Source organism: Orycteropus afer, unplaced genomic scaffold, assembly GCF_000298275.1.
Source record: "Orycteropus afer afer isolate SDZICR_OR568_19922 unplaced genomic scaffold, OryAfe1.0 scaffold00065, whole genome shotgun sequence".
Lineage (NCBI taxonomy): Eukaryota > Metazoa > Chordata > Mammalia > Tubulidentata > Orycteropodidae > Orycteropus > Orycteropus afer.
Genome location: NW_006921652.1, coordinates 8,644,651 through 8,656,301, shown reverse-complemented (window position 1 = coordinate 8,656,301; position 11,651 = coordinate 8,644,651). Strand labels below are relative to the sequence as shown.

Genomic DNA, 11,651 nt, shown 5'->3' with positions numbered 1-11,651 from the left:
GTAGATCATATGGTTATCTGATTCAAAATGGCCAAAACCAGTCCATTTCAGCTCACTAATGCCAAGGATATCAATCTTTATGCATTCCATTTCCTTTTTGACAACTTCCAATTTTCCTAGATTCATACTGATATGTATAGGATATCATCTGCAAATAGAGATAGTTTTACTTTTTCTTTGCCAATATGGATACCTTTTATTTCCCTTCCTTGCCTTTTGCTCTGTCTAGGACTTCCAATACAATACTGAATAGAAGTGGTGATAAAGGGGATCCTTGTCTGGTTCCCGTTCACAAGGGGAATGTTTTCAGTTATCTCTCTATTGAGAATAATATTGGCTGTTAAGTTTTGTCTATATGCCCTTAATTATGTTGAGAATTTCCCTTCTATTCCTATTATGCTGAGTGTTTTCTTCAAAACAGGTGTTGGATTTTGTCCAATGCCTTGCCTGTGTTGATTGCTACAACCACATGGTTCTTTTCCTTACTTTTATTTATGCTGTGGGTTATGTTGTTTTTCTAATAATGAACCATACTTGCATACCTGGTATGAATCTCACTTAGAAATGATTTTTTTGATATGTTGTTGGAGTACACTGGCTAGTATTTTGTTGAGAATTTTTGCATCAATTTTCACGAGGGATATATTGGTGTGTAATTCCATAGTGATACTGCCTCGTAAACTCAAGGAGGGGTCGCTATGAGTCGGGGCCGACTCAACAGCATATAACAACAACAACAACAACAATTTTCTTTTTTAGTGATGGTGATGTCTTTGTCTGTTTTGGTATCAGGATTATCCCTGCTTCACAGAGTGAGTTCTGTAGTATTCCATGCTTTTCTATGTTCTGAAATAGCTGAATAGTACTGGTGTCAGCTCTTCTCTGAATGTTTGGTAGAATTCACCAGTGAAGCTGTCTGGCCAGGACTTTTTATGGTTGGGAATTTTTTTTTTTTTTATGACTTGCTAATTTCTTTTGTGATAAGTTTGTTCAAATTTTCTACCTCAGATTGTGTCAGTTTGGGTAGGTGGTGTGTCTCGAGAAATTTGTCCATTTCTTCCAGATTTTCAAAATTTGTTGGAATATAGTTTTTCATAGTATTCTGTTATTATCCTTTTTATTTGAGTAGGTTCTATTGTAACCATCACCTATTTCATTTGTAGCTGTTTTTAGGTGCTGTCAAATCAGCTCCAACTAATAGCGACCTTAGTGTTTCTTAGTGATCTTAGTCATCTGCATCTTCTCCTTTTCCTTTATTAAATTTGCTAGTAGTTTGTCAATTTTATTCATCCTTTCCAAGAACCATCTTCTAGTCTTGTTGATTCTTTCTATTATTTTTGTTTCATTTATTACTGCTCAAATCTTCATTATTTCCTTTCTTCTGGTGACTGCAGGCTTTTGTCTGCGGTTCTTTTTCTAATAGTTGGAGATGTTAAGGTGTTGATTTTGATTCTTTCTTTTTTGATGTGTGCATTTATTGCCATAAACTGTCCTCTGAGCATTGCTTTTGTTGTGTCCCAAAGATTTTTGATCTACTGTGTTTTTATTCTCATTTGAGTCAAGCAATTTTTTTTAAATTTATCACCCAGTCATTTTTAAGTAGGGTATTAATCAGTTTCCATGCATTTTATTTTTTTCCTTTGATCTTCCTGTTGTTGACTTCTAATTTTATAGCATTATGATCTGAGAAGCTACTTTGTAGCTTTAAATTGATGGAGGCTTGCTTTATGGTCTAATATATGGTCTATTCTGGAGAAAGTTCCATGTGTAGTGAAAAAGAGTATACTGTGCTGTTGTCAGCTGGAGTGCTCTACATACATCTATGAGGTCTAGTTGGTTGATCGTGCTGTTTAGATCTTTTATATCTTTGTTAAGTTTCTTTCTAGTTGCTCTGTCCTTCACTGAAGTGATGTAGTAAAGTCTCCTGCTATTACTGTAGAAGGAGCTCTGGTGACACAGTGCCTAAGGCATTTGACTGCTAACTAGAAAGTTGGTGGTTCAAACCCACCAGCTGCTCTGTGAGAGGAAGATGGGGCAATCTACTTCTGTAAAGATTTACCATCTTGGAAACCTAATGGGATCACTATGGGTTGGAATCAACTCGATAGCAATGGGTAAGGTAAATTAAGGTATTATTGTGGAGTTGTCTATTTTTCTTTTCAATTCCATTTAAATTTGATTTATGTACATTGGAGCTCTTTCAGTGGGTGTGTAAACATTTAGTATGGTTATTTCCTCTTGTTCAATTGACTCTTTAATCATTAGGAAATGTCCTTTCTTGTGTTTTGCTGGTTTTTGTCTTAAAACCTATTTTATCAGAAATTAATATTGCCAATCCTGATCTTTTTTGGTTGCCAATTGCTTGATTTGTGTTTTTCCATTCTTTGATTTTTAGTTTATTTTTTTTGTGTGTGTCTAAGGAGTGTCGCTTATAAACAGAATATGGATGCATCATGTTTTCTTACCCATTCTGCTACTCTTTGTCCCTTAACTGGTGTGTTTTATCCATTTACATTCAATGTAATTATCAACAAGTATGCATTTACTAGGAGCTCTGGTGGCATAGTGCTTAAGGCATTTGACTGCTAACCAGAAGGCTGGCAGTTCAAATCTACCAGCCACTCCTTGGAAGGAAGACTGGGCAATCTACTTCTGTAGAGATACCACCTTGGAAACCCACGGATGGGTCACTCCCATTTTGCTGTGGGTTTGTGTGTGTGTGTGTGTTTGATGGTTTCTTTGTTCCATATATTTTTCTTGCTGAGCTTATTTTGTTTATGGGTTTTCTTATCATTTCCTTCATTGCTATTGTTTTAGTGTTTACTTAGAGTTTATGATTTTCTTCTTTTTTATTTTGGTGTGAAGGTTTATTTTCTTTGAGGTTTACACTCTATTTTTATCTTCTCAAGTTTAAAGCAGTCCATTCTATCTTGACATCATTTTGACTTTATTTCCATTTGGAAGTTCTGTAACTATATCATTTATTCCCTCTTTCTGCTTTGTAGTTATCACTGTTTACAAATTGGCATCTCTGGTTCCCTATTTCCTATCTTGTAAGTTTATTTTATTTTTGATACTACTATATCTCTCTGGGTTGGGAGCTCTGGTGACACAGTGCCTAAGGCATTTGACTGTTAACCAGAAGGCTGGCAGTTGAAACTCATCAGCCACTCCTCGGAAGGAAGATTGGGCAATATGGGTTGATTTCCAGGTGCTGTTGCTGTATGCCTTAATCTCCAGTTGTTGTTTGCCATTGGTGACTCTCTGTCCAGAGGACTTCCTTTAATATTTCTGGTAAAGTTCATCTGTTTTTTGTAAATTCTCTTAATTTTTGTTTATCGGGGAATGTTCTAATTTCACCATCGTATATGAGAGACAATTTTGCTAGATATATATATGGATATATAATTCTTGGTTAGTGTGGCAGTTAAAGTTGTGTGTCAGCTTGGATTGGCCTGGTTTTGAGTGGCTGGGCAGCTGGATGCAGTTATCCCTCACGATGAAACTGATAATCAACTCCATGGTGGAATCTACTGAGAGCAGCTGAGTAGCTGCCTGAGGGATGTGATCTGCTTCCAGTATATAAGAAGCAGCTTTGAGAAAGGTCTCTGAGTTTTTGGCACATCTGGATCCTGCACTTCACTGAGTCTTCATCTCACAGGCTTGCCATGTTGTCTACCAATCTTGGGACTGTTAATGGACTTGAATTAGTGACCTGCCGTGTTGTTTGATAATCTTGGGACTGTGCTTTTTTACTTGTTGACCTTGGTTTTGTCAGCCTCAGCAGCCAGCAGCCACCTGAGTTAATAGAAGCCTCCAGCTTCACTGGGCTGGAAGCAAGAGGCAGAGCTGAAGCCCAAGATCAAGGGGCTTCACGCAGCCCCTAACACTAGCACTTTGATCTCAGACTTCTAGCCTCCCAAATTGTAAGGAAATAAATCCCTATTTGTTACAGCTACCCACTTATGGTATTTCTGTTAGAGTGACACTAAAGAGCCAAAACAGTTGGCAATTTTTCTCTTTCTTCATTTTATATATGTCATCCCATTGCCTTCTTGCCTGCATGGTTTCTGCTGAGTAATCAGACCTTAGTGTTAATGGTTCTCCTTTGTAGGTGACTTGTCATTTTTCCTGAGCTGCTTTCAAGATTCTTTTTTGTTTTGGGAAGTTTGATTATGATATGTCTTGGTGATTTTCTTTTGGGATCTATCCTACTTGGCGTTTGTTCAGCTTCTTTAATGGATATCTTATCATCTTTCATCTTATTAGGGAAGTGTTCTTCCAGCAAATCGTTGACAATTTTCTCAGTGCCTTTTTTTTTTTTTTTTGGTTTCCTCCTGTTTTGTAATTCTAATCACATGTAAGTTATTCCTCTTGATGGTGTCCCAAATGAATGTTAAGCTTTCATTTTTTTGTTGTTGTGTTGTTCTTTTTTCTGATTGTTTCTCCAATAGATTGGTGTTGATATTTGTCTTTAATCTTGCTAATTCTGTATCCCATTGATTCAATTCTACTCCTTTAGTCCTTCCAATGCATTATCTATTTCTGAAGTTTTAGTATTAATCTTCTGGATTTCTATTTGCTATTTTTGTATAGTTTCTAATTTTCCATTATTTTGTCAATTTGTTCTTGAATTTTTATTTATTTATGAATTCTTATGGAGTTTTGTTTTCCTGGATTTTGTATGGTTTCCTTGAACTTTCTCTCAATCCATTCAAAGTAGTTATATATAATTCTTTTAAATTCCTTATCAGATAAATGCACTATCATTTCTTCCTCCAGAAGATTTTCTGGCACTGTAGTTTGGTCACTTGTTTGAGGCATCATGTCCTGTTTATGTGTGTATGTGTGTGTGTGTGTGTATGATTTGAAGTTGTCTGTTGTCTCTAAGCCATTGTAGCATTATTGTATTAATCTGTTGACTGTATGTTGGCTTGCTTCCCTGATTTTTTGTTTTGTTCTAATATATCTAGGCATCAGGGCAGTGGTGTTACTCTGGTTGCTAGTTTGGCAGCACCGGAGAACTCACTACCTAGGTGTCTCTGATTACTAATCACACAGAGCAGCTGAGGGAAGGCTAGGTGGGTGCTGGCCACCATTCTTCTTCAGTTCAGTACTTCTGGAGCAGATGGTGGCACTTGCCCAGAAGGTCTCCTGATCTTTTGGAAAGGCAGAAGGATGAAAGAACTAAGCAAAAACATTAAAAAAAAAAAAAAAAAAGTACCAACTGGCAGTGGGGGGAGTTTGACCTGCTGCCAGGTGGGTGAAGATGGGGAGGACCATGTCTCTGATCACTGGTAAACTGTGTAAGAGGGGAAGCTGTGTAACACTTCTCTGGTTACCTGATCACTGATGTGGGTGCCAGTGCAGTCCTGGATAAGTGGAGCCAATTTTCTGGTGCCTGCTGCAACTGAATGTCATTTGCAATAATTCAAAATGGCTGTGCTGTGCCAGTTAGCAGTTTAGTGCTTCTTGTTTGAGTAAGGTTTTCTGTCACATATGAAATAAAAAGTCCCACTTGATGAAAGCTATCAGATGAACTTTTAAAGAAAATGAATATTCTGTTTTTATTCAGTCTCTTCCTCATATCAGTATTTGATCTACTTCTTAATCCTTTGAAGATCTAGGATCCAGGATTGTAATTTGTAGCCATTTCCCTTGTTTTTTTTTTTTGAGTCTCTGTCGTAGATGGTCTGGATAGTGTTATCTGCCTAGTCTGCCATCTTGAACCCAGAACCTCTCCCTCCTCTTCAAGCCTTCATTTAGTCACTATTCTGAATTTTGTGATAGCTTTCATGCTTTTTTCATCCATCACCTATGGATGATTTTATACATATATACTTGCTTCTGAAACATCTATAAATAAAATCATAATGTTCTTATTCTTCCATTATTTGTTCCTTTCACTCAAAAGTTTTCTTTCATCATTTTCACAATGATTCCTATAGCTGTAGTTCATTCATTTGCACTGCTTTGTAGTGTTCTACTCTATGAATATATTTACACTTGTCTTAGTCTACTATTTATGGACATCAGGGTTATTATTAGATTTTGCCATTCTGAAAAAATACTCCCGTGAACATGTGCATAAATTTTCTAGGGGCAATAGTTCTTAAACTTTTTGGTCTCAGGATCTCTTTATACTTTTAAAAATTACTGAGGACCCCAAAGACCTGTTGTTTATCTGGGTTATATCTGTTGATGCTTATCACAGTAGAAAAGCTATCAGAGGGTTTTGTTTATGTAAGGGTTCTCAACAAGTGATAACATTTCTTTACAGATTATAGGATTACTATTCAGATTTTATTTCTTATTTTATTCTTAGTTTAAGTTGCATTTTTAAAGGAATTTACTCATTTTATTTAAGCTTTCCAATTTACTGGCATAATTAACAATCTTCTTACCTGATTAATCTTTACTTCTATGGTTATATCCCTTCCTTTATTCTAAATTGTATTTACGTATGCCTTTCCTCTTTTTTCTTAATATCACCAGAGGATTTTTTTAAAAGTCTTTTGAAAGAATCAACTTTGAGCTTTACTGATCCTTTGTATTGTAAATTTTATTTAATTAATTTCTACTTTTTATTACTTTCTGAATCTAGCCCAACTCTAGGCTTTATAAGAAGTGAGCCAGGAAATTTCCTTTTGCTTAAGCTACTTTGAGTTGGGTTTTCTGCCACATATGAAATAAAAAGTCCTACTCGATAAAAGCTATCAGATGAACTTTTTAAGAAAATGAATATTCAACTAAAACCAAATGGATGTTAATTAAATTAATTTTTAAAAGTTATAGTTAAATGATTAAAATAGCAAAAGTTATGATATGACATTTGCAAAAATACTAAATGGCACACTTGAGGATAAGTGACAAGACAATTTTTGTTTTAAAAACCAGAGTACACATTTGCAACTGTTAAACAAATGCCTCTTTCTATCCCAAGTGAATTTTCATTATCAGCTTAATGGAAAACAAAACTCACTAAGTGTATCACACTGCAGAAAGATCTTTCCAGAGTAGGAAACATGATTTAATTCTTCAATATTAATTTTGATTTTCTTATGAGTATGTCATTTACATTAAAAGTACCCTCTATTTCCTCCTTTATCATTCATTCTAACTCCTTAAAATCTGATTTCTGCCACAGCCTTTCACTGCAACTTTTCTTGGAGAACTGACCTTGTTAGGAAAAAAAACTATAATAGCATCAGGAGTAGTCGCCTTAAATTAACTGATTGCTTCCTATGCTCCTGGAACTGTGTTAATTGCTTCACATATACGATTTAATCAAATCCTCACAACACAATGAATTGTTGTTAGGTACCACTGAGGCCAAGTCAGTTTCAACTCATAGCAACTTCATGTACAACAGAACAAAACAGTGCCTCACAATTGTTGCCATGCCTGAGCTCACTGTTGCAACCACTGTGTCAATTCATCTCATTGAGGGTCTATCCTGTTTTCATAAGAGTCCTCAAGTGATGCAAATGGTTATGCTTAACTACTAGCCAAAAGGTTGACAGTTTGAACCCACCCAGAGGCACCTGGGAAGGTAGGTCTGGTGATGTTTCTCAAAGGTCACAGCCTTGAAAACCCTATGGAGCAGTTCCAGTTTGTGCACATGGTGTCACCATGAGTCAGAATTGATTGGATGGGAATTAACAACAGCATCCCTTTTTTATAGATAAGGAAACAGGCTCAGAGGAGTTAAGTACCTGGATTAACTAAATCACATAGTGAGTATGGTTTTTCTTAATATTCATCTGGTTAGATGAACACTGACAGAATTTATTGCCAACTGTCTCCTTTGCCTCCTTTGTACACAGCCATCCCTGGACTACTGTGACAAAGCATTCTTGCTATTTTCTTCTCCCACCTGCTGCTTCTTCCCATCCAGCTCTCCAAAAGCAGGAGATACTCAAGGTTCTAGTGTAGCTCCCTTTTCCCGCCTCACCCATTAGCAATTTCAAGGGTTCAAACAGCACCTCCACCGAGATGATGACCTAAGTTTTCCACTCCTACCCTCCAGATAAACCAAACTAGCTAGCACATACACTCCAGTGTGCAGTGAAAGGCCTTAGTCTGTGCTTCTAGGGAAACAAAGAGCTTTAATCTGTTTATTAATCCAGTTAAAGCAAGATCTAAATAAGGTAACTTTCAGCATGTCCTGGTAAAGTAACAGCCTTCCTCTTTTGTCCTCCATCCAAAGTTAAAAAAAAAAAAAAACTTGTCTATTTTCATTAAAATAGCTCTATCTTCAATGTAATCTTTTGCCTCTAGGCTTAAGAGAATTGCTTAGTCATAAGACATGTTTTCATTCCTATTAAAGACAGTAAGTTCAAGAAATACGTGTTATTTTTCTTTTTCCTTTTTCCTCCCTTCCTTTAAGGCATCAAAAGCCAGAACAGCTAGGATTTTAAGATGACCACTGTGATTCATCCTCGTTTTGAAAAAAGATCCATGGCGATATTATAGAAGAGAAAGAAAATGTTTCTAATGATTTACAAACCTAACATACTGCAGAGCTTTATTTATGATTGACATCACTAGGTAATGATTTTTTGTAGAATAATGTTCCTCAAACTTTTCTACCAAAGTACTCCTAGCAGTAGAGGAAAGCAAAGAGATCTGGGAGGTGGTCTAACCATTAGTATAACATTTCTATATATTATTGTGTTTCATCTTAAGAATTCAAAGAAATCTGAATTCCCTCTATTCTATATGTATTTAAGCATAAAAATGTTTACTGCTCTCTTACCCATTCCCCCCAAAAATAAACTCCAGTAAAAATGACATTTCAGGAAGCTTTACAATGCTAATCCTTTGTTTTTCTTTTTTTTTTTTTTTAACATTTCCAGCAGAATGCCACATACTCAGGGCCATTAATACCCTTCTATGATAAGCACCACTGCCATGGAAATGCAAATCCAAAAATGACTGTAAAGTCTACTGGTCATTAACAGTGCAGGCCCCTTACAATTATCCATGTGCTCTGGTGGTACAGTGGTTAAGGCATTTGGCTGCTAGCCAAAAGGCTGGCAGTTTCAACCAGCAGTTATCTGTGGGAGAAAGAGGAGGCACTCAGTAAAGATTTACAGCCTTAGAAACCCTATAGGGAAGTTCTACTCTCTCCTACAGGGGTTACCATGAGTCAGAACTGACTCGATAGCAGTAGGTTTGGGTTTTTCATAGTTATCTTGGCCCACCCACTGCCAGTAACTCAATTCTGACTCAGCGACCCTGTAGGACACACGAGAACTACCCATAGGGTTTCCAAGGCTACAAATCTTTACGGATACAGACTGCCTTATTTTTCTTCCATGGAGTTCCTGGTGGGTTCAAACTGCAGACCTTTTGGTTGGCAGCCAAATGCCTTAACCACCATACCATCAAAGCTCCTGAACGACTAATATATGGACCTAATTCAAAGATCAATCTAATTATAAATTTTATTTCATTAAGCTTAGCAAAAAGTTAAAACAATTTCCTCAAATTTCATTTCTCAATAATACAGGGGGATTTTTAAAATATAACTTTTAGATTCTCTAAGAGCTCAGCAGAATTGAGTTAATATTTAGGATTTTTCTGAACTTGGTTAAAATGGGGCACCATATATATATATATCTCACATATATACATACACATATAAACACACACATATATATATCAGTTACAATAAAAAAATTCTTCAGTTCATGAATGAACTCAAGATACTTTTCATTAAATTGCTCACTTTTTCATAAGTAACATTTTGTGTTATATAAAAATATAAACTTTAGGTAATATAACATATGAAAAATAATAATTATATTTTAGTACCTGAGTTCTTTAAAAAGTTCAACATTCTGATGAGTCATCAAGTTGTTTAGAAGCCATTCAAGGCACCTGAAAGTAAAATATGAAATTATTACATTATATATCCTGTATTTATAATTTATTAAATAAGACTTATAGTTAAAATAGAAACAGAATATTAATCTTACTAGGACATGCTTAACATTTTTAGTGTAACAAGTAGAAATTTAGTATTGTTTTTATCAGTAGTTATTAAGGGACTATTCCCTTCATATTAATAAGAACATTTCTAATTAAGAAAATCCTATTATATATTTGTGTTAAATGGTTTATGAAGGGGCTTGCATACTTCTATTACCTTCTTTAAAATTTGAAAATGGGTACTATAATCCTCAAGAGTTAAAGAGCAAACACTGACAGTAGTTGCACTGACATAATGTATATTACACCTATTCTTTAAAAATTTTAATAGAAAATATAAAGAGTGGCCATAGTTTTTATGAACATGTATAATCCACTCATGGTCATTACATCAAAGACAATACTTTTGAGGAAGTTACTAATTAGTCCAAAGTAAAAAGAAGCTTTTTATATTCTCATATCTTTTTTCAAAATTCTCTTTCTTATAACTATGCATTCTCTTAAGAAAGTAAAGCACCAAAGTCCCAAAAGTTGGATGGGAGGGAAAACAAGAAAGGTAACTCACTTTTTCTTTACAGAATCTAATCCATAGGTCCCTGCTGATGTGTAATAGCCACATACAGTTTTCACATTAATTGTTTCCTTCATTGTCTCACCACACTGCTGTATTAAACCATCCTGTAAATATAAATAAGCACTGGAAAGGCCCATTTCACATGGGAAAAATTAGCTCTGAGTAAGTGCTTTTACATATTTAAAAAGTGAAAAAAGAAAAAAGAAAGAAAGAAAAGAAAACTCATTAAGTGACAGCAAGCCTATTTTTTTTTTTTTTTTTTTTTTAGTAAGTCCTTTAAAAATTCTGAAAAAATTCAGCAAGTATTCAACTAAATACTTGAAATTGGAAAATGGTAGCAGGGGGTGGGAAGATAGTAGAGATGAATATTGCTACTCTGTCTTTTTTCTATTCTTCCCCTCTCTGGAATCTTTGCAAATTTCTTTAGCAGTAGTCTGTTTTGCTTATTTTTTTCAAAATTAAGAACTCTTTACCATAGTCAGTTGACCATATGATGGGTTAGGCAAGGAAACTACATGAATTATCAGGAAGTGTTTACTAAAGTTTGAAACACCTATCAATATCTAAAAAATGTACCTAAAACAAATATATTATTGTTTAAACAACTTATATTAAAATTTTAATCTAAAATGTTTATGTAAAACCTTTCAAATAAAATAAATGGAAAGAAGATTGTCATTTTCCACTCAAATTTATGAAATATATTCATCATGCAAGTATATTATTAAGTTAAATAGTTAGTAAGTCATACAAATAACACAGAAAGTAGATTTAAAACAAAACCAAAAGGACCAAAGTTAGAAAATAAAGCATACTTATTGGAAATAAGTCTTGAAGGGATCAAAGCATTTTAAAAATCAAGTGATCTTAGTCAAATATATTTAGTAAGCTATTAGTAATACTTAAAATAAGTAAGTACACAATACCACATAAAAGGAAACGATATTTTTCCAAATGATTGAAATAGACACTGACTCCATTGGTATTTTAAATTTATCTGGAAGTCACTCTAGACTCTTCTCTTTTCCTCTTAATATCTGTCACCAAGTTTGAAGGATTATTTCTGGTGAATATCTCTGGATCCATTGTTTTCCTCTCCTTGCTCAGTGCTACTCACTAATTTAGAACCTCACTTGGACAA

General features: G+C 34.9%; 1 protein-coding gene across 1 annotated transcript in view; it reads right to left on the bottom strand.

Annotated features, from left to right (window-relative positions):
• Window positions 1-11,651, bottom strand: part of GMCL1 (germ cell-less 1, spermatogenesis associated) — an 87,514-nt gene that overhangs the window by 43,627 nt on the left and 32,236 nt on the right. Inside the window, exons 5-6 of the mRNA XM_007940094.2 lie at window positions 10,502-10,614; window positions 9,820-9,885 (exon numbers count right to left, since the gene is read on the bottom strand). Of these exons, the coding sequence (XP_007938285.1) occupies window positions 9,820-9,885; window positions 10,502-10,614 (179 nt within the window). The remainder of the gene's footprint in view (window positions 1-9,819; window positions 9,886-10,501; window positions 10,615-11,651) is intronic.